At 50.0% G+C, this 22,865-nt stretch overlaps 1 protein-coding gene across 1 annotated transcript in view; it reads right to left on the bottom strand.

Moving 5' to 3' along the window:
- The window catches only part of LOC115125678 (dixin-A-like), a 98,696-nt gene that overhangs the window by 34,680 nt on the left and 41,151 nt on the right, over positions 1-22,865 (bottom strand). The window contains exons 10-14 of the mRNA XM_065005069.1: positions 21,091-21,141; positions 19,044-19,148; positions 12,747-12,800; positions 11,075-11,146; positions 10,881-10,991 (exon numbers count right to left, since the gene is read on the bottom strand). Coding sequence (XP_064861141.1) covers positions 10,881-10,991; positions 11,075-11,146; positions 12,747-12,800; positions 19,044-19,148; positions 21,091-21,141 — 393 coding nt within the window. The remainder of the gene's footprint in view (positions 1-10,880; positions 10,992-11,074; positions 11,147-12,746; positions 12,801-19,043; positions 19,149-21,090; positions 21,142-22,865) is intronic.

Raw genomic sequence — 22,865 nt, 5'->3', positions numbered from 1 at the left:
GTACTGTTGCTCATGCACACAGAAAAGGAAACAGTATGTGAGACATGTCTATGGATGATCTCTAAGCATTTATTGCACTCTTGTATGAGTGGGGGTACGATGGAAAGAGCATGGATGTGGAGTCATTTTGGGAGGACTTTTCCGAGAGACCATGCCGCGCAATTGCTTCATAGAGATTATGCACACGAAACAAGGCCCATGAAAACTATGTGCAGTGCAACCGATTTTGTTTGTGGGGGTTGATCACACAAAGCTCCGAAGATGTGTGCTGACCGTGGACCCAAAGCATAAAGAGAAGACTAGAATGATTAATGCGTAAAGGCACGCTTCTAGGTCTACAATTGTAGATTTTTTTTTTACCATTCAAGACGAGACAGGAGTCTGAGAGGGATGGCATGGTGAGACAGGAGTCTGGGAGGGACGGTTTGGGTAGAGACAGGAGTCTGAGAGGGATGGCATGGTGAGACAGGAGTCTGGGTGGGATGGCATGGTGAGACAGGAGTCTGAGAGGGATGGCGCGGTGAGACAGGAGTATGGGAGAGACAGGAGTCTGGCAGGGATGGCACGGTGAGACAGGAGTCTGGGAGGGATGGCATGGTGAGACAGGAGTCTGGGAGGGATGGCATGGTGAGACAGGAGTCTGAGAGGGATGGCACGGTGAGACAGGAGTCTGAGAGGGATGGCACGGTGAGACAGGAGTCTGAGAGGGATGGCATGGTGAGACAGGAGTCTGGGTGGGACAGTTTGGGTAGAGACAGGAGTCTGAGAGGGATGGCATGGTGAGACAGGAGTCTGAGAGGGATGGCATGGTGAGACAGGAGTCTGAGAGGGATGGCACGGTGAGACAGGAGTCTGAGAGGGATGGCATGGTGAGACAGGAGTCTGAGAGGGATGGCACGGTGAGACAGGAGTCTGAGAGGGATGGCACGGTGAGACAGGAGTCTGGGTGGGACGGTTTGGGTAGAGACAGGAGTCTGAGAGGGATGACATGGTGAGACAGGAGTCTGGGAGGGACGGTTTGGGTAGAGACAGGAGTCTGAGAGGGATGGCATGGTGAGACAGGAGTCTGGGAGGGACAGTTTGGGTAGAGACAGGAGTCTGAGAGGGATGGCATGGTGAGACACGAGTCTGGGAGGGACGGTTTGGGTAGAGACAGGAGTCTGAGAGGGATGGCATGGTGAGACAGGAGTCTGGGAGGGACGGTTTGGGTAGAGACAGGAGTCTGAGAGGGATGGCATGGTGAGACAGGAGTCTGGGAGGGATGGTTTGGGTAGAGACAGGAGTCTGAGAGGGATGGCATGGTGAGACAGGAGTCTGGGTGGGATGGCATGGTGAGACAGGAGTCTGAGAGGGATGGCATGGTGAGACAGGAGTCTGGGAGGGATGGCGCGGTGAGACAGGAGTATGGGAGAGACAGGAGTCTGGGAGGGATGGCATGGTGAGACAGGAGTCTGGGAGGGACGGTTTGGGTAGAGACAGGAGTCTGGGAGGGACGGTTTGGGTAGAGACAGGAGTCTGGGAGGGACGGTGTGGGTAGAGACAGAAGTCTGGGAGGGACGGTTTGGGTAGAGACAGGAGTCTGGGAGGGACGGTGTGGGTAGAGACAGGAGTCTGGGAGGGACGGTGTGGGTAGAGACAGGAGTCTGGGAGGGACGGTGTGGGTAGAGACAGGAGTCTGGGAGGGACGGTGTGGGTAGAGACAGGAGTCTGGGAGGGACGGTTTGGGTAGAGACAGGAGTCTGGGAGCGACGGTGTGGGTAGAGACAGGAGTCTGAGAGGGATGGCATGGTGAGACAGGAGTCTGGGAGGGACGGTTTGGGTAGAGACAGGAGTCTGAGAGGGATGGCATGGTGAGACAGGAGTCTGGGTGGGATGGCATGGTGAGACAGGAGTCTGAGAGGGATGGCATGGTGAGACAGGAGTCTGGGAGGGATGGCGCGGTGAGACAGGAGTATGGGAGAGACAGGAGTCTGAGAGGGATGACATGGTGAGACAGGAGTCTGGGAGGGACGGTTTGGGTAGAGACAGGAGTCTGAGAGGGATGGCATGGTGAGACAGGAGTCTGGGAGGGACAGTTTGGGTAGAGACAGGAGTCTGAGAGGGATGGCATGGTGAGACACGAGTCTGGGAGGGACGGTTTGGGTAGAGACAGGAGTCTGAGAGGGATGGCATGGTGAGACAGGAGTCTGGGAGGGACGGTTTGGGTAGAGACAGGAGTCTGAGAGGGATGGCATGGTGAGACAGGAGTCTGGGAGGGACGGTTTGGGTAGAGACAGGAGTCTGAGAGGGATGGCATGGTGAGACAGGAGTCTGGGTGGGATGGCATGGTGAGACAGGAGTCTGGGAGGGATGGCGCGGTGAGACAGGAGTATGGGAGAGACAGGAGTCTGGGAGGGATGGCATGGTGAGACAGGAGTCTGGGAGGGACGGTTTGGGTAGAGACAGGAGTCTGGGAGGGACGGTTTGGGTGAGAGACAGGAGTCTGGGAGGGACGGTGTGGGTAGAGACAGGAGTCTGGGAGGGACGGTTTGGGTAGAGACAGGAGTCTGGGAGGACGGTGTGGGTAGAGACAGGAGTCTGGGAGGGACGGTGTGGGTAGAGACAGGAGTCTGGGAGGGACGGTGTGGGTAGAGACAGGAGTCTGGGAGGGACGGTGTGGGTAGAGACAGGAGTCTGGGAGGGACGGTTTGGGTAGAGACAGGAGTCTGGGAGCGACGGTGTGGGTAGAGACAGGAGTCTGAGAGGGATGGCATGGTGAGACAGGAGTCTGGGAGGGACGGTTTGGGTAGAGACAGGAGTCTGAGAGGGATGGCATGGTGAGACAGGAGTCTGGGTGGGATGGCATGGTGAGACAGGAGTCTGAGAGGGATGGCATGGTGAGACAGGAGTCTGGGAGGGATGGCGCGGTGAGACAGGAGTATGGGAGAGACAGGAGTCTGGCAGGGATGGCACGGTGAGACAGGAGTCTGGGAGGGATGGCATGGTGAGACAGGAGTCTGGGAGGGATGGCATGGTGAGACAGGAGTCTGAGAGGGATGGCACGGTGAGACAGGAGTCTGAGAGGGATGGCACGGTGAGACAGGAGTCTGAGAGGGATGGCATGGTGAGACAGGAGTCTGGGTGGGACAGTTTGGGTAGAGACAGGAGTCTGAGAGGGATGGCATGGTGAGACAGGAGTCTGAGAGGGATGGCATGGTGAGACAGGAGTCTGAGAGGGATGGCACGGTGAGACAGGAGTCTGAGAGGGATGGCATGGTGAGACAGGAGTCTGAGAGGGATGGCACGGTGAGACAGGAGTCTGAGAGGGATGGCACGGTGAGACAGGAGTCTGGGTGGGACGGTTTGGGTAGAGACAGGAGTCTGAGTGGGATGACATGGTGAGACAGGAGTCTGGGAGGGACGGTTTGGGTAGAGACAGGAGTCTGAGAGGGATGGCATGGTGAGACAGGAGTCTGGGAGGGACGGTTTGGGTAGAGACAGGAGTCTGAGAGGGATGGCATGGTGAGACAGGAGTCTGGGAGGGACGGTTTGGGTAGAGACAGGAGTCTGAGAGGGATGGCATGGTGAGACAGGAGTCTGGGTGGGACGGTTTGGGTAGAGACAGGAGTCTGAGAGGGATGGCATGGTGAGACAGGAGTCTGGGTGGGATGGCATGGTGAGACAGGAGTCTGGGTGGGATGGCATGGTGAGACAGGAGTCTGGGAGGGATGGCATGGTGAGACAGGAGTCTGGGAGGGACGGTTTGGCTAGAGACAGGAGTCTGGGAGGGACGGTGTGGGTAGAGACAGGAGTCTGGGAGGGACGGTTTGGGTAGAGACAGGAGTCTGGGAGGGACGGTGTGGGTAGAGACAGGAGTCTGGGAGGGACGGTTTGGGTAGAGACAGGAGTCTGGGAGGGACGGTGTGGGTAGAGACAGGAGTCTGAGAGGGATGGCATGGTGAGACAGGAGTCTGGGTGGGACGGTTTGGGTAGAGACAGGAGTCTGAGAGGGATGGCATGGTGAGACAGGAGTCTGAGAGGGATGGCATGGTGAGACAGGAGTCTGAGAGGGATGGCACGGTGAGACAGGAGTCTGAGAGGGATGGCATGGTGAGACAGGAGTCTGAGAGGGATGGCACGGTGAGACAGGAGTCTGAGAGGGATGGCACGGTGAGACAGGAGTCTGGGTGGGACGGTTTGGGTAGAGACAGGAGTCTGAGAGGGATGACATGGTGAGACAGGAGTCTGGGAGGGACGGTTTGGGTAGAGACAGGAGTCTGAGAGGGATGGCATGGTGAGACAGGAGTCTGGGAGGGACGGTTTGGGTAGAGACAGGAGTCTGAGAGGATGGCATGGTGAGACAGGAGTCTGGGTGGGACGGTTTGGGTAGAGACAGGAGTCTGAGAGGGATGGCATGGTGAGACAGGAGTCTGGGTGGGATGGCATGGTGAGACAGGAGTCTGGGTGGGATGGCATGGTGAGACAGGAGTCTGGGAGGGATGACATGGTGAGACAGGAGTCTGGGAGGGACGGTTTGGGTAGAGACAGGAGTCTGGGAGGGACGGTTTGGGTAGAGACAGGAGTCTGGAAGGGACGGTGTGGGTAGAGACAGGAGTCTGGGAGGGACGGTTTGGGTAGAGACAGGAGTCTGGGAGGGACGGTGTGGGTAGAGACAGGAGTCTGGGAGGGACGGTGTGGGTAGAGACAGGAGTCTGGGAGGGACGGTGTGGGTAGAGACAGGAGTCTGGGAGGGACGGTGTGGTAGAGACAGGAGTCTGGGAGGGACGGTTTGGGTAGAGACAGGAGTCTGGGAGCGACGGTGTGGGTAGAGACAGGAGTCTGAGAGGGATGGCATGGTGAGACAGGAGTCTGGGAGGGACGGTTTGGGTAGAGACAGGAGTCTGAGAGGGATGGCATGGTGAGACAGGAGTCTGGGTGGGATGGCATGGTGAGACAGGAGTCTGAGAGGGATGGCATGGTGAGACAGGAGTCTGGGAGGGATGGCGCGGTGAGACAGGAGTATGGGAGAGACAGGAGTCTGGCAGGGATGGCACGGTGAGACAGGAGTCTGGGAGGGATGGCATGGTGAGACAGTAGTCTGGGAGGGATGGCATGGTGAGACAGGAGTCTGAGAGGGATGGCATGGTGAGACAGGAGTCTGAGAGGGATGGCACGGTGAGACAGGAGTCTGAGAGGGATGGCATGGTGAGACAGGAGTCTGGGTGGGACAGTTTGGGTAGAGACAGGAGTCTGAGAGGGATGGCATGGTGAGACAGGAGTCTGAGAGGGATGGCATGGTGAGACAGGAGTCTGAGAGGGATGGCACGGTGAGACAGGAGTCTGAGAGGGATGGCATGGTGAGACAGGAGTCTGAGAGGGATGGCACGGTGAGACAGGAGTCTGAGAGGGATGGCACGGTGAGACAGGAGTCTGGGTGGGACGGTTTGGGTAGAGACAGGAGTCTGAGAGGGATGACATGGTGAGACAGGAGTCTGGGAGGGACGGTTTGGGTAGAGTCAGGAGTCTGAGAGGGATGGCATGGTGAGACAGGAGTCTGGGAGGGACGGTTTGGGTAGAGTCAGGAGTCTGAGAGGGATGGCATGGTGAGACAGGAGTCTGGGAGGGACGGTTTGGGTAGAGACAGGAGTCTGAGAGGGATGGCATGGTGAGACAGGAGTCTGGGTGGGACGGTTTGGGTAGAGACAGGAGTCTGAGAGGGATGGCATGGTGAGACAGGAGTCTGGGTGGGATGGCATGGTGAGACAGGAGTCTGGGAGGGATGGCATGGTGAGACAGGAGTCTGGGAGGGACGGTTTGGGTAGAGACAGGAGTCTGGGAGAGACGGTGTGGGTAGAGACAGGAGTCTGGGAGGGACGGTTTGGGTAGAGACAGGAGTCTGGGAGCGACGGTGTGGGTAGAGACAGGAGTCTGGGAGGGACGGTGTGGGTAGAGACAGGAGTCTGGGAGGGACGGTGTGGGTAGAGACAGGAGTCTGGGAGGGACGGTGTGGGTAGAGACAGGAGTCTGGGAGGGACGGTTTGGGTAGAGACAGGAGTCTGGGAGCGACGGTGTGGGTAGAGACAGGAGTCTGGGAGGGACGGTGTGGGTAGAGACAGGAGTCTGGGAGGGACGGTGTGGGTAGAGACAGGAGTCTGAGAGGGACGGTTTTGGTAGAGACAGGAGTCTGGGAGGGACGGTTTGGGTAGAGACAGGAGTCTGGGAGGGACGGTTTGGGTAGAGACGAGTTTATGTGACATGCAGATATTCCAGCACATCAGAGATTGTACTGTTGCTCATGCACACAGAAAAGGAAACAGTATGTGAGACATGTCTATGGATGATCTCTAAGCATTTATTGCACTCTTGTATGTCCGTGGGGCGTACGATGGAAAGAGCATGGATGTGGAGTCATTTTGGGGAGGACTTTTCCGAGAGACCATGCCGCGCAATTGCTTCATAGAGATTATGCACACGAAACAAGGCCCATGAAAACTATGTGCAGTGCAACCGATTTTGTTTGTGGGGGTTGATCACACAAAGCTCCGAAGATGTGTGCTGACCGTGGACCCAAAGCATAAAGAGAAGACTAGAATGATTAATGCGTAAAGGCACGCTTCTAGGTCTACAATTGTAGATTTTTTTTTTACCATTCAAGACGATGCCCTTTTCTCCTCATTGAAATATTGTTATAGTTCAAACAGTAGAAATGCTATCAAAACATATTTTCTCTAGCAATGTAAGTTGGGGCAGTCTGGACATTTGGAAGTTGGTTTCATTTTAATAAATAGCTTATTAAATAGTTTATTTTCGAGAGTGGGAATAATGGAATAATAATAAGACTATGGAAGAAATCTAGAGTGGTGCTTTGCCTTCAGCAAGTGCACCTAAGTAGAAAGGTATGTGTGCTTGCTGGCTTGTTTTAAAGTATTTATGGTTTTAAATTAAGTTATAGTAGTGGTAGTGTCTGCAGTAGTAATGGTGGTGACTAGTTGTTTCAGTGTGTAGATGAAATAATTAAATGTATCGTTTAGGATAGGGTAGCTTGAATATGTGAAAGTGGCCTTGGTGTATAGCTTGAACGGTTCAAGAGTTACAATTATTGTTGGTGAGTATTATATGCAAATGTATGCACATTTAAGTAGTTATCATTTTAGTTGTGGTCAGTAGTTGTGGTCAGTAGTTGTGGTCAGTAGTTATAATTTTAGTTGTGGTCAGTAGTTGTGGTCAGTAGTTTTATGGTTGTGGTCAGTAGTTGTGGTCAGTAGTTGTGGTCAGTAGTTGTGGTCAGTATTTGTGGTCAGTAGTTGTGGTCAGTAGTTTTATGGTTGTGGTCAGTAGTTGTGGTCAGTAGTTGTGGTCAGTAGTTGTGGTCAGTATTTGTGGTCAGTAGTTTTATGGTTGTGGTCATTAGTTGTGTGGTTCAGTAGTTGTGGTCAGTAGTTGTGGTCAGTAGTTGTGGTCAGTAGTTGTGGTCAGTAGTTTTATGGTTGTGGTCATTAGTTGTGTGGTTCAGTAGTTGTGGTCAGTAGTTGTGGTCAGTAGTTGTGGTCAGTAGTTGTGGTCAGTAGTTTTATGGTTGTGGTCATTAGTTGTGTGGTTCAGTATTTGTGGTCAGTAGTGTTGGTAATGTGTGTGGTTCAGTAGTGGTGTGGTTGTGGTCAGTAGTTGTGGTCAGTAGTTTTATGGTTGTGGTCATTAGTTGTGTGGTTTATTAATTGTGGTAAGTAATTGTAGTTGTAGTCAGTAGTTTTGTGGTTGTGGTCATTAGTTGTGGTCAGTAGTTTTGTGGTTGTGATAATTAGTTGTGTGGTTCAGTAGTTGTGGGCAGTTGTGGTCAGTAGCTAGTTATGGTCAGTAGTTGTGGTCAGTAGATGTGGTCAGTAGTTGGGTGGTTGAGGTTCAGTAGTTGTGGTCAATATTTGTGTCGTTGTGGTCAGTAGTTGTGGTCAGTAGCTAGTTGTGGTCAGTATTTGTGTCATTGTGGTCAGTAGCTAGCTATGGTCAGCAGTTTTGTGGTTGTGATCAGTAGTTGTGGTCAGTAGCTATTTATGGTCAGTAGTTGTGGTCAGTCGCTAGTTATGGTCAGTGGTTGTGGTCAGTAGCTAGTTATGGTCAGTAGTTATGGTCAGTCGCTAGTTATGGTCAGTGGTTGTGGTCATTAGCTAGTTATGGTCAGTGGTTGTGGTCATTAGCTAGTTATGGTCAGTGGTTGTGGTCATTAGCTAGTTATGGTCAGTGGTTGTGGTCATTAGCTAGTTATGGTCAGTGGTTGTGGTCAGAAGCTAGTTATGGTCAGTGGTTGTGGTCATTAGCTAGTTATGGTCAGTGGTTGTGGTCATTAGCTAGTTATGGTCAGTGGTTGTGGTCATTAGCTAGTTATGGTCAGTGGTTGTGATCAGTAGTTGTGGTTCAGTAGTTGTGTCGCTGTGGTCAGTAGTTGTGTGGTTGTGGTCAGTATTTGTGGTTCAGTAGTTGTGTCGCTGTGGTCAGTAGTTGTGTGGTTGTGGTCAGTAGGTGTTGTCGCTAGATGTGGTCAGTAGCTAGTTGTGGTCAGTAGTTTTGTGGTTGTGATCAGTAGTTGTGGTTCAGTAGTTGTGTCGCTGTGGTCAGTAGTTGTGTGGTTGTGGTCAGTAGTTGTGGTTCAGTAGTTGTGTCGCTGTGGTCAGTAGTTGTGGTCAGTAGCTAGTTGTGGTCAGTAGTTTTGTGGTTGTGATCAGTAGTTGTGGTTCAGTAGTTGTGTCACTGTGGTCAGTAGTTGTGGTCAGTAGTTGTGGGTCAGTAGTTGTGTCGCTGTGGTCAGTAGTTGTGGTCAGTAGCTATTTGTGGTCAGTAGTTTTGTGGTTGTGATCAGTAGTTGTGGTTCAGTAGTTGTGTCGCTGTGGTCAGTAGTTGTGTGGTTGTGGTCAGTAGTTGTGGTCAGTAGTTGTGGTCAGTAGCTAGTTGTGGTCAGTAGTTTTGTGGTTGTGATCAGTAGTTGTGGTCAGTAGTTGTGTTGCTGTGGTCAGTAGCTAGTTGTGGTCAGTAGTTTTGTGGTGGTCAGTAGTTGTGGTTCAGTAGTTGTGTCGCTGTGGTCAGTAGTTGTGGTCAGTAGTTGTGGTCATTGTCTAAACTAAAGTTGTTGCGTGTGAAAACGGAAAGATGAGAAGTGATCGGGTGAAATATGAAGCGGGTGAATGGAGACAGCTTCGCTCTACCCAATCAGAGCAGCAAGATCCACATACAGCCAGCCCTCCTCCATTTGTGCTATATAAATACTGCACTATGATCCACAAAACGTATTTTCTAGATTCATGATAGTGTTGTTAGACAAAGCAAGGAAAGTGAACTTTAAAATGTGATGTACAGTAGTTTCATTGCAATTTGCAGCTGTTGTTGGTAAGTAATGAATCTTCTGACGTCTGACATGACTTACTGCATATTTAATGAAAGCAGTTGATGGGTTACTAAAACAGCTCTACCTCACATTTGAAAAGCAGAGAAGTAAAGGAACATTTCATACGCTATAAGTTTTTCTCTGACTTGTTGGGGGAGTGGTCAAAACGGCAGTTGTTTTGAAAAAGTTGCGGGAAAATATGTTAATGTGGTTACTACAACTGCTGCGTCATTAAATTGCTAACATATATTTTTGTTCCGACAACAGATTTCAGTAGTAGAGAAGTAGGCGGAAATGTCATACCATCTAACTTTTTGGGAAAGTGGTAAAAAATGTCAGATTATGTTGTTGATGCGGTTACTAAAACAGCTATATAACGTTGGATCGGTACCAGATAATAATTTGAATTGCAAGGAAGTAGACCAAGTTATCATATCATCTAACTTGTCTAAATGGTTGGAAAAGTGGTGGAAGTTTCTGATTTGTGTCAAAAGTTGCATTTGTTGCATTTACAGTCAATGGAATGTGGGAAGTGATGACATCACAATGGGACCTTTAGAATGTCGAGGAAATGGACGGAGGACGCAATACTTTAAAAAAGTAGAAAAGATGTGAAAATGTCGATCCAGACCAGTTTACACAAATATAAAAGTCTGAGCTGCGTTTCCAGCTTAAAAGTGTAATAGGAGTTCAGTGCTGAAGAAGAAGAATTATGTCCAAGGTTCTGTAGTTCCATAAAACTGCCAGCAGTGTTCCCAGTGTTTTTTCTGTGAGAATCACTATTGGCTTTTCGCTAGAAGGCACTAGATCGGGGATCGGCAACTGGCGGCCCCTTTTGTAGGCCCCCAGATCAATCAAATCTATTATTGGCCTCTTTTTTCTTTGCCATTGAAGGCAGTTTCAAAAAACCCTCAGTGGCTAAACTCTCCAAGGCAGCTTCAAAAAACCCTCAGTGGCTAAACTCTCCAAGGCAGCCTCAAAAAACCCTCAGTGGCTAAACTCTCCAAGGCAGCTTCAAAAAACCCTCAGTGGCTAAACTCTCCAAGGCAGCTTCAAAAAACCCTCAGTGGCTAAACTCTCCAAGGCAGCTTCAAAAAACCCTCAGTGGCTAAACTCTCCAAGGCAGCTTCAAAAAACCCTCAGTGGCTAAACTCTCTAAGGCAGCTTCAAAAAACCCTTAGTGGCTAAACTCTCCAAGGCAGCTTCAAAAAACCCTCAGTGGCTAAACTCTCCAAGGCAGCTTCAAAAAACCCTCAGTGGCTAAACTCTCCAAGGCAGATTCAAAAAACCCTCAGTGGCTAAACTCTCCAAGGTAGCCTCAAAAAACCCTTAGTGGCTAAACTCTCCAAGGCAGCTTCAAAAAACCCTCAGTGGCTAAACTCTCCAAGGCAGCTTCAAAAAACCCTCAGTGGCTAAACTCTCCAAGGCAGATTCAAAAAACCCTCAGTGGCTAAACTCTCCAAGGTAGCCTCAAAAGTAGCTGTATTTGTTGCTAGGCTCTTTTCTAAATAAAAGCCAGTAGACTTACCCCAGAGGGAAGGGGTGTGGCCGTGAGGTGGGGCGGGGCCTGGTCACCATGACAACTCATCATCTCCTGCAACATGTTGTCTTTACACTCCAGCTCTCTCTGCAAGCCAGCCTGTACACACACATGATGTATATGTAAAACTGAATAAAAGAACAAAGATCTGTGGTGTAGTGTCTGTCTGTCTGTGGTACTACCTTCTGCAGCTGGCTCTCCTCCAGTTTGTGTTTGTGCTGCTGCAGCAGTCGGTCCTTCTGTCCAAGTTCCTTCTACACACACACACACACACACACACACACACACACACACACACACACACACACACACACACACACACACACACACACACACACACACACACACACACATAAATGGAACATCCTGCTCCCCTGTACAGTTCCAGACTGTAGACCTCAGAGAGAGAGAGATCCTACTCCCCTGTACAGTTCCAGACTGTAGACCTCAGAGAGAACCTACTCCCCTGTACAGTTCCAGGCTGTAGACCTCAGAGAGAACCTACTCCCCTGTACAGTTCCAGACTGTAGACCTCAGAGAGAGAGAGAGAACCTACTCCCCTGTACAGTTCCAGACTGTAGACCTCAGAGAGAGAGAGATCCTACTCCCCTGTACAGTTCCAGACTGTAGACCTCAGAGAGAACCTACTCCCCTGTACAGTTCCAGGCTGTAGACCTCAGAGAGAACCTACTCCCCTGTACAGTTCCAGACTCTAGACCTCAGAGAGAGAGAGATCCTACTCCCCTGTACAGTTCCAGACTGTAGACCTCAGAGAGAACCTACTCCCCTGTACAGTTCCAGGCTGTAGACCTCAGAGAGAACCTACTCCCCTGTACAGTTCCAGGCTGTAGACCTCAGAGAGAGAACCTACTCCCCTGTACAGTTCCAGACTGTAGACCTCAGAGAGAGAGAGAGAACCTACTCCCCTGTACAGTCCCAGACTGTAGACCTCAGAGAGAACCTACTCCCCTGTACAGTTCCAGACTGTAGACCTCAGAGAGAGAGAGAACCTACTCCCCTGTACAGTTCTAGGCTGTAGACCTCAGAGAGAGAGAGATAACCTACTCCCCTGTACAGTTCTAGGCTGTAGACCTCAGAGAGAGAGAGAGCACCTACTCCCCTGTACAGTTCTAGACTGTAGACCTCAGAGAGAACCTACTCCCCTGTACAGTTCCAGGCTGTAGACCTCAGAGAGAGAACCTACTCCCCTGTACAGTTCCAGACTGTAGACCTCAGAGAGAGAGAGAGAACCTACTCCCCTGTACAGTTCCAGGCTGTAGACCTCAGAGAGAGAGAGAGAGAACCTACTCCCCTGTACAGTTCCAGACTGTAGACCTCAGAGAGAGAGAACCTACTCCCCTGTAGAGTTCCAGACTGTAGACCTCAGAGAGAGAACCTACTCCCCTGTACAGTCCCAGACTGTAGACCTCAGAGAGAGAGAGAACCTACTCCCCTGTACAGTTCCAGACTGTAGACCTCAGAGAGAGAGAGAACCTACTCCCCTGTACAGTTCTAGACTTTAGACCTCAGAGAGAGAGAGAACCTACTCCCCTGTACAGTTCCAGACTGTAGACCTCAGAGAGAGAGAGAACCTACTCCCCTGTACAGTTCCAGACTGTAGACTGAGAGAGAACCTACTCCCCTGTACAGTTCCAGACTGTAGACCTCAGAGAGAGAGAGAGAACCTACTCCCCTGTACAGTTCCAGACTGTAGACCTCAGAGAGAGAGAGAGAGAGAACCTACTCCCCTGTACAGTTCCAGACTGTAGACTGAGAGAGAACCTACTCCCCTGTACAGTTCTAGGCTGTAGACCTCAGAGAGAGAGAGAGAGAGAGAGAGGATGTGTGTCTTACCTTGCACTCACTCAGCAACCTGCTCCTCTCATCCAACTTCCTCTGTAGCTCCGCCTATGACACAACCGACTGGGTCAATATGGATGGGAGTGTGTGTGTGTGTGTGTGTATGTGTGTGTGTAGAAGAAACTTAATAGCTACTGCGGTGAGACAGGTAGTCCCACTATCAGTGTATTGTCAGACCTCCTCGTTGACCTGATAGCCAGAACACATCCATTAACATTCTTGTGTAAAGAGGAATGTTGGTTTGATGTTGATGATGGTTGGGAAGTAACGGAATACATGTCATCTGATTACCAAAAAACGGTAACCAGTTACATTAACAGCTAAAATATTGTAATCAAGTTAACGTTTATTCGCCACGTTCACAGGATACAGCAGGTGTAAAACAGTAGTGACATCGTTACCTTGAGACCTCTTTCCCACAATGCAGTGGTAATAAACACAGAAGGAAACATTTCATTAAAATAAAAACAAGAACCACAACGCCAATTAGAAACATAGGAATGCAAGTATATATATATATAGGTCAAGGTATTTGTCGTCTGAAGAAGAGGAATCATCGGACCAAATGCAGCGTGGTAAGTGTTCATTCTTTCTTTATTAAAACTCAACACGATAACAAAATAACAAAGGGAATAACCGAAACAGTCCTGAAAGGTGCAAAACACTAATGAGAATTTAACTACCCACACAAAACCATGTGGGGAAAAGCTACCTAAGTATGATTCCCAATCAGAGACAATGATAGACAGCTGTCCCTGATTGAGAACCATACCCGGCCAAAACAAAGAAATACAACACCCTGACCAAACCAAAATAGAGACATAAAAAACTCTAAGGTCAGGGTGTGACAGTACACCCCCCCCCCCAAAGGTGCGGACTCCAAAACCTGAACCTATAGGGGATGCTCTGGGTGGGCATTTCTCCGCGGTGGCGGCTCTGTTGAGGGACGTAGACCCCACTCCACCTCTGGCTTGGCCCACTTAGGTGGCGCCTCTAGAGCGAGAACCCTCGCCTCCGACCCCAGACTGGGGACCCTCGTAGGAAGCTCCGGACTGAAGGGCGCCTCTGGAAGCTCCGGACTGAAGGGCGCCTCTGGAAGCTCCGGACTGAAGGGCGCCTCTGGAGGGTGCGGACTGGAGGGCGCCTCTGGAAGCTCCGGACTGGAGGGCGCCTCTGGAAGCTCCGGACTGAAGGGCGCCTCTGGAAGCTCCGGACTGAAGGGCGCCTCTGGAGGGTGCGGACTGGAGGGCGCCTCTGGAAGCTCTGGACTGGAGGGCGCCTCTGGAAGCTCTGGACTGAAGGGCGCCTCTGGAAGCTCTGGACTGAAGGGCGCCTCTGGAAGCTCTGGACTGGAGGGCGCCTCTGGAAGCTCTGGACTGAAGGGCGCCTCTGGAAGCTCCAGACTGAAGGGCGCCTCTGGAAGCTCCGGACTGAAGGGCGCCTCTGGAGGGTGTGGACTGGAGGGCGCCTCTGGAGGGTGCGGACTGGAGGGCGCGTCTGGAGGGCACCTCTGGAGGGTGCGGACTGGAGGGCTCCTCTGGAGGGTGCGGACTGGAGGGCGCCTCTGGAAGCTCTGGACTGGAGGGCGACTCTGGAGGGAGGAGACGCAGAGACAGCCTGATGCGTGGGGCTGCTACAGGGCCCACCAGGCTGGGGAGACCTACAGGAGGTCTGGTGCGTAGAGGAGGCACCGGACGAACCGGGCTGTGGTGGAGCACTGGAGCTCTGGGGCGCAGCCTTGGCCACCACTCATCCAGGCTGGATGACCACTTTAGCCCGGCTCCAGAGTGCAGGCACAGGTTGAACCGGGCTGGGGTGATACACAGGATACCTGGTTCTGGGAACAGGCACAGGACTCACCAGGCTGGGGAGACATACAGGAGGCCTCTTCCTTGGCCGAGGCACCGGATACACTGGGCCGTGGAGGCGCACTGGCGGTCTGGAGCACAGAGCTGGCACCACCCGTTCTGGCACCGGGACGCTGGCTCCGCCTCGACACCGTGAGCATCACCCTATAGCACGGGGCCTGACCAGTCACATGTTCGCCACGGTAAGCACGGGGAGTGGGCTCAGGTCTCCAACCTGACTCTGCCACACTCCTCGTGTGCACACCCAAAAAATGTTTGAGGATGCCTCTCGGGCTTCCTTGCCTCTCTTGACAACAAGGAAGACTAAATCCGAGAAAGGGTTGCCTTCCAGAGAGACATCGGAGATGGTAACGTTCTTCGTTTCACGGAAGCGTGGCTCACTCGAGACACGTTGTCGGAGTCGGTACAGCCACCTGGTACAGTCGGTACAGCCACCTGGTACAGTCGGTACAGCCACCTGGTACAGTCGGTACAGCCACCTGGTACAGTCGGTACAGCCACCTGGTTTCTTCACGTATCGTGCAGACAGAAACAAACATATTTCTGGTAAGAAGAAGGGCGGCGGGGGGGATGCCTTATGATTAATGAGTCATGGTGTGATCATAACATACAGGAACTCAAGTCCTTCTGTTCACCTGACCTACAATTCCTTACAATCAAATGTTGACCGCCTTCGATTATAATCACAGCTGTATATATCCCCCCCAAGCAGACACATCGATGGCCCTGAACAAACTTTATTTGACTCTATGTAAACTGGAAACCACATATCCTGAGGCTGCATTCATGTACTCCCTGTTCACCCACGACTGCGTGGCCACGCACGCCTCCAACTCAATCATCAAGTTTGCGGACGACACAACAGTGGTAGGCTTGATTACCAACAACGACGAGACGGCCTACAGGGAGGAGGTGAGGGCCCTCGGAGTGTGGTGTCAGGAAAATAACCTCACACTCAACGTCAACAAAACTAAGGAGATGATTGTGGACTTCAGGAAACAGCAGAGGGAACACCCCCCTATCCACATCGATGGAACAGTAGTGGAGAGGGTAGCAAGTTTTAAGTTCCTCGGCATACACATCACAGACAAACTGAATTGGTCCACTCACACTGACAGCGTCGTGAAGAAGGCGCAGCAGCGCCTCTTCAACCTCAGGAGGCTGAAGAAATTCGGCTTGTCACCAAAAGCACTCACAAACTTCTACAGATGCACAATCGAGAGCATCCTGGCGGGCTGTATCACCGCCTGGTACGGCAACTGCTCCACCCTCAACCGTAAGGCTCTCCAGAGGGTAGTGAGGTCTGCACAACGCATCACAGGGGGCAAACTACCTGCCCTCCAGGACACCTACACCACCCGATGTTACAGGAAGGCCATAAAGATCATCAAGGACATCAACCACCTGAACCACTGCCTGTTCACCCCGCTATCATCCAGAAGGCGAGGTCAGCACAGGTGCATCAAAGCTGGGACCGAGAGACTGAAAAACAGCTTCTATCTCAAGGCCATCAGACTGTTAAACAGCCACCACTAACATTGAGTGGCTGTTGCCAACACACTGTCATTGACACTGACCCAACTCCAGCCACTTTAATAATGGGAATTGATGGGAAATGATGTAAATATATCACTAGCCACTTTAAACAATGCTACCTTATATAATGTTACTTACCCTACATTATTAATCTCATATGCATACGTATATCCTGTACTCTACATCATCGACTGCATCCTTATGTAATACATGTATCACTAGCCACCTTAACTATGCCACTTTGTTTACTTTGTCTACATACTCATCTCATATGTATATACTGTACTCGATACCATCTACTGTATGCTGCTCTGTACCATCACTCATTCATATATCCTTATGTACATATTCTTTATCCCCTTACACTGTGTATAAGACAGTAGTTTTGGAATTGTTAGTTAGATTACTTGTTGGTTATCACTGCATTGTCGGAACTAGAAGCACAAGCATTTCGCTACACTCGCATTAACATCTGCTAACCATGTGTATTTGACAAATACATTTTGATTTGATTTGATTTGTAGCTGGGGATTTTAACTAATCTGAAAACAAGACTCCCTAAATGTATCGATTGTGCTGGTAAAACCCTGGATCATTGTTCCGTGACGCATACAAAGCCCTGCCCCGCCCTCCTTTCGGAAAATCTGACCATGACTCCATTTTGTTGCTCCCAGCCTATAGACAGAAACTAAAACAGGAAACGCCCATGCTCAGATCTGCTCAACGCTGGTCCGACCAATCTGATTCCACGCTTCAATCACGTGGATTGGGATATGTTCCGCATAGTGGCAAACAATAACATTGATGAATTCGGTGAGAAAGTTTATTAGCAAGTGCAATGGTGATGTTGTAACCACTACAACTATTAAAACATTCAAAAAACCAGAAACCGTGGATTGATGGCAGCATTCGTGCAAAACTGAAAGTGCGAACCACTGCTTTAAATCAGGGCAAGGCGACCGGAAACATGACCAAATATAAACAGTGTAGCTATTCCCTCCGCTAGGCAATCAAACAAGCTAAGCGTCAGTATAGAGACAAAGTAGAATCAAAATTCAACGGCTCAGACACGAGATATGTGGCAGGGTCTACAGTCAATCACAGACTACAAAACACAGACTACAAAAAGAAAACTTGCCCCGTCGCTGACCACGATGTCCTGCTCCCAGACAAACTAAACAACTTCTTTGCTAGCTTTGAGGTCAATACAGTGCCAACGACACGACCCGCTACCAAAACCTGAGAGCTCTCCTTCACCGCAGCCAACGTGAGTAAAGCATTTAAACGTGCTAACCCTCGCAAGGCTGCCGGCCCTGGCCTTGTATGCTTGCTTGTGGGTTGTAGCAGTAACAGTGGTTTAGGTCTTTATCACCCCCTAGTGGCGAAGGACACATGATGATAAAAGTTAGGCATCACAGAAAGAAAAAAATCACAGGCAACAAGAAAAGCAGCCTATGGATGCATGGCTTCCTGCTTGTTTATACCCTCATACAGTTGGTTAGTGCCAGCTTGTTGTGGTTGTCCTGAGGTGGAATATATACAGCAGTCATGGCAACAGATGAAAACTCTCTCGGGAGGTAGAAGGGTTGGCATTTGACCATTAGGTATTCCAAGATGGGTGAACAATAGGTTGAGAAATCTGCTGTTGATGAAGAGAGACATACTCTTCCCCCTCTGGAATCCCTGAATCCAATGACCCGTCTGCTCAGGTGAATAGAGAATCCATCGAGTTGGATAGCCATGGGGGGTATCTTGTCCGAAAGCCATGTTTCAGAAAAACAAATCATATTGCAGTTACGAGAGTCCCGTTGATAGGAGGTCATCCATCTTATTTTCAAATGATTGGCCAATAGAATGGAGGGAAGTGGTGGCCAGTTTTCCATTTGCTTTAGTCTCAACAGGACGCCTGATCTCTTGCCTCTTTTTTGCAGGTGTTCCCTCTTGGGCGTTCCCTCTTGGGGGTTCCCCCTTGGGGGTTCCCTCTTGGGCGTTCCCTCTTGGGGGTTCCTTCTTGGGGGTTCCCTCTTGGGCGTTCCATCTTGGGGGTTCCCTCTCGGGGGTTCCCTCTCGGGGGTTCCCTCTTGGGCGTTCCCTCTTGGGGGTTCCCTCTTGGGGGTTCCCTCTTGGGTAGCCCGTAGATTGGCTCGGAGGTACATAAAGAGCCCAGGGCGGATGAGTCAAAGCCAAAGCCGAAATTGAGGTTAGTAACTGCCGATCTAATGTTCAAAAGTTTTTGTCGATCGTAAGAAATTATTGCGAATACATTTAGTGAAAATATGAGATTACAGTTACCTCTTTGATTACTTTTTAATTCATAAAGGGTGTTTCTCTATGATATGATATTCAGAATTGAAAAAAGGTGTAAGTTTAAGTTTGTTCAACCACTATGATGACACACCAAATGCATTTGGATGAATCCTTTTTGTCTTCTTCTACAAAAGGAAATTAATCCAAAAGTAACTGATGTTATCAGATGACCTTACTGAGTTTGGTTAAGGACACAAGTCTGTTGCTCTTTTGACTTCTACATGGAGCAGACCTGTGCTGACAATTTAGCAAAATACCAGCCCCTCGTGTCATGTCGGGCAGCCCTGTTTATCACTGCAAACTTGTAGCGCTGGTATTTGGAAGTCTCTGCCATGTACATAGGCTGACAGTATGTGGCCTTCAGATTGCAGGTCTAAAACCAAGGCAAAGCAACGAGCGAGGTACTGCTCCATGTTAGCCGTCATGGGCAGCCTAGCTGTATGGAGAAGGTGCTTTCTATATCCATGAGAGTCCATATATCCATGACCTATGAAATGCTTGAATTATTCTCACCTGTAATGTGATTTGTTGATTCAAATAAAGTTTTTGAGCATGAGTGAGTGGTATGTGTGTGTCATACGTTGAGGCTGGTGAGTTGGTCCTGGGTCATGCTGGCTCTGAGCTGCTCCTGTTTTAGCTGCAACATACACTCCTCCTGGGCAAACAATCTTTGCTGCTGTGCCTCCTATATATACATACATACATATATATACACACACACACACACAAACGCACACACACACACACAGAGAGAGCACACACACACAGAGAGAGAGAGAGAGAGAGAGAGAGCACACAGAGAGAGCACTTATTTATTTTTTACTATTTTCTACATTGTAGAATAATAGTGTAGACATCAAAACTTTATAAAAAACAATGTTCTGGTTCATTTCTAGCTTGTTAGCTGGCTAGCGTTACGTTAGCTGGCTAGCGTTACGTTAGCTGGCTAGCGTTAAGCTAGCAGGCTAGCGTTAAGTTAGCTGGCTAGCGTTAAGTTAGCTGGCTAGCCAGTTCAAATAATGACCATATCATATACAGAGCCTTGCAAAAGTATTCACCCCATTTTTCCTATTTTGTTGCATTACAACTTGTAATTTAAAGAACACCCTCTGTGTAACTATTTATCCACATTATAGCAGGGGGTGTAAAGCCATAACACCCTCTGTGTTCTGTTAGACAGGTAACTCTTTATCCACATTATAGCAGGGGGTGTAAAGCCATAACACCCTCTGTGTTCTGTTAGACAGGTAACTCTTTATCCACATTATAGCAGGGGGTGTAAAGCCATAACACCCTCTGTGTTCTGTTAGACAGGTAACTCTTTATCCACATAATAACAGGGGGTGTAAAGCCATAACACCCTCTGTGTTCTGTTAGACATGTAACTCTTTTTCCACATTATAGCAGGGGGTGTAAAGCCATAACACCCTCTGTGTTCTGTTAGACAGGTAACTGTTTATCCACAACACAGCAGGGGGTGTAAAGCCAGAACACCCTCTGTGTTCTGTTAGACAGGTAACTCTTTATCCACATTATAGCAGGGGGTGTAAAGCCATAACACCCTCTGTGTTCTGTTAGACAGGTAACTCTTTATCTACAGTATAGCAGGGGGTGTAAAGCCATAACACCCTCTGTGTTCTGTTAGACAGGTAACTCTTTATCCACATTATAGCAGGGGGTGTAAAGCCATAACACCCTCTGTGTTCTGTTAGACAGGTAACTCTTTATCCACATTATAGCAGGGGGTGTAAAGCCATAACACCCTCTGTGTTCTGTTAGACAGGTAACTCTTTATCCACATTATAGCAGGGGGTGTAAAGCCATAACACATATGTTTTTCCAGCAGCAGACTATGATCAATAATGTCAAAAGCTGCACTGAAGTCTAACAAGACAGCACCAACAATTATTTTATCATCAATTTCTCTCAGCCAATCATCAGTCCTGTGTGTAAGTGCTGTGCTTGTTGAATGTCCTTCCCTATAAGCTGAAAGTCTGTTGTCAATTTGTTTACTGTGAAATAGCATTGTATCTGGTCAAACACCATTTGTTCCAGAAGTTTACTAAGGGTTGGTAACAGGCTGATTGGTTGGCTATTTGAGCCAGTAAAGGAGGCTTTACTATTGTTGGGTAGCAGAATGACTTTAGCTTCCCTCCAGGCCTGTAGGGGCTTTACTATTGTTGGGTAGCAGAATGACTTTAGCTTCCCTCCAGGCCTGAGGGATCACACTTTCTAGTAGGCTTAGATTGAAGATACGGAGAATAGGAGTGGCAATATCATCTGCTGTAATCCTCAGTAATTTCCCAAGTTGTAAGACTCCGGTGGCTTGTCATTGTTGATAGACAATCATTTGTTCATTATTTCCACTTTACGGAATTCAAAAATTACAATTCTTGTCTTTCGTAATTTGATCAGCTATACTTGGATGTGTAGTGTCAGCGCTTGTTGCTGGCATGTCATGCCTAAATATGCTCATCTTGCCAATGAAAAAATAATTAAAGTAATTGGCAATATCAGTAGGTTTTGTGATGAATGAGCCATTTTACTCAATAAATGAGTTTGCCTTTTTTGCCCAGAATTTCATGGTAACCTCCAGTCAAGGTTTGAATATTGTGTGTTAGACTCACCTTGACTCCACGCAGGTTTCGTACCTCCTGTTTACAACGTAACAGCTCTCTCTGTAACAACACAACCATCACACACACACATTTTAGTCATTTAACTTCCAGTTAGTGCATTCATCTTAAGGTAGCTAGTTGAGATTACCATATGTCCTAGTCAGTACATTCATCCCCATATAGCCAGGTGTGACAACCACATATCACAGTCCTAGTCAGTACATTCATCCCCATATAGCCAGGTGTGACAACCACATATCACAGTCCTAGTCAGTACATTCATCTTAAGGTAGCTAGGTGTGACAACCACATATCACAGTCCTAGTCAGTACATTCATCCCCATATAGCCAGGTGTGACAACCACATATCACAGTCCTAGTCAGTACATTCATCCCCATATAGCCAGGTGTGACAACCACATATCACAGTCCTAGTCAGTACATTCATCCCCATATAGCCAGGTGTGACAACCACATATCACAGTCCTAGTCAGTACATTCATCCCCATATAGCCAGGTGTGACAACCACATATCACAGTCCTAGTCAGTACATTCATCAGGTAGCTAGGTGGGACAACCACATATCACAACCTACCCTGGTCAACTGCCCTGCTTTCCACCTGGCTACCCCTACCCCGATCAACTGCCCTGCTTTCCACCTGGCTACCCCCTGCCCCGGTCAACTGCCCTGCTTTCCACCTGGCTACCCCTGCCCCGGTCAACTGCCCTGCTTTCCACCTGGCTACCCCTACCCCGGTCAACTGCCCTGCTTTCCACCTGGCTACCCCTGCCCCGGTCAACTGCCCTGCTTTCCACCTGGCTACCCCTACCCCGGTCAACTGCCCTGCTTTCCACCTGGCTACCCCTACCCCGGTCAACTGCCCTGCTTTCCACCTGGCTACCCCTACCCTGGTCAACTGCCCTGCTTTCCACCTGGCTACCCCTACCCTGGTCAACTGCCCTGCTTTCCCCCTGGCTACCCTGGTCAACTGCCCTGCTTTCCACCTGGCTACCCCTACCCCGGTCAACTGCCCTGCTTTTCACCTGGCTACCCCTACCCCGGTCAACTGCCCTGCTTTCCACCTGGCTACCCCTGCCCCGGTCAACTGCCCTGCTTTCCACCTGGCTACCCCTACCCTGGTCAACTGCCCTGCTTTCCACCTGGCTACCCCTGCCCCGGTCAACTGCCCTGCTTTCCACCTGGCTACCCCCTGCCCCGGTCAACTGCCCTGCTTTCCACCTGGCTACCCCTACCCCGGTCAACTGCCCTGCTTTCCACCTGGCTACCCCTGCCCCGGTCAACTGCCCTGCTTTCCACCTGGCTACCCCTACCCCGGTCAACTGCCCTGCTTTCCACCTGGCTACCCCTACCCCGGTCAACTGCCCTGCTTTCCACCTGGCTACCCCTACCCTGGTCAACTGCCCTGCTTTCCACCTGGCTACCCCTACCCTGGTCAACTGCCCTGCTTTCCCCCTGGCTACCCTGGTCAACTGCCCTGCTTTCCACCTGGCTACCCCTACCCCGGTCAACTGCCCTGCTTTCCACCTGGCTACCCCTATATTGTTCAATGTAACTTCCCTGCTGATTTCACCTGGCTAGGATTCCCCTAGAACAACCCGGTTTGGACCAACTGCCCTGCTTTCCACCTGGCTACCCCTGACCCCTCCCCGGTGCCAACTGCCCTAAATGTGTTTTCCACCTGGCTACCCTACCCTGGTCAACTGCCCTGCTTTCCACCTGGCTACCCCTGCCCCGGTCAACTGCCCTGCTTTCCACCTGGCT

Source organism: Oncorhynchus nerka, linkage group LG19 (assembly GCF_034236695.1).
Source record: "Oncorhynchus nerka isolate Pitt River linkage group LG19, Oner_Uvic_2.0, whole genome shotgun sequence".
NCBI lineage: Eukaryota > Metazoa > Chordata > Actinopteri > Salmoniformes > Salmonidae > Oncorhynchus > Oncorhynchus nerka.
Note: the sequence above shows the minus strand (reverse complement) of the source record. Positions and strands in the feature narration are given on the sequence as shown.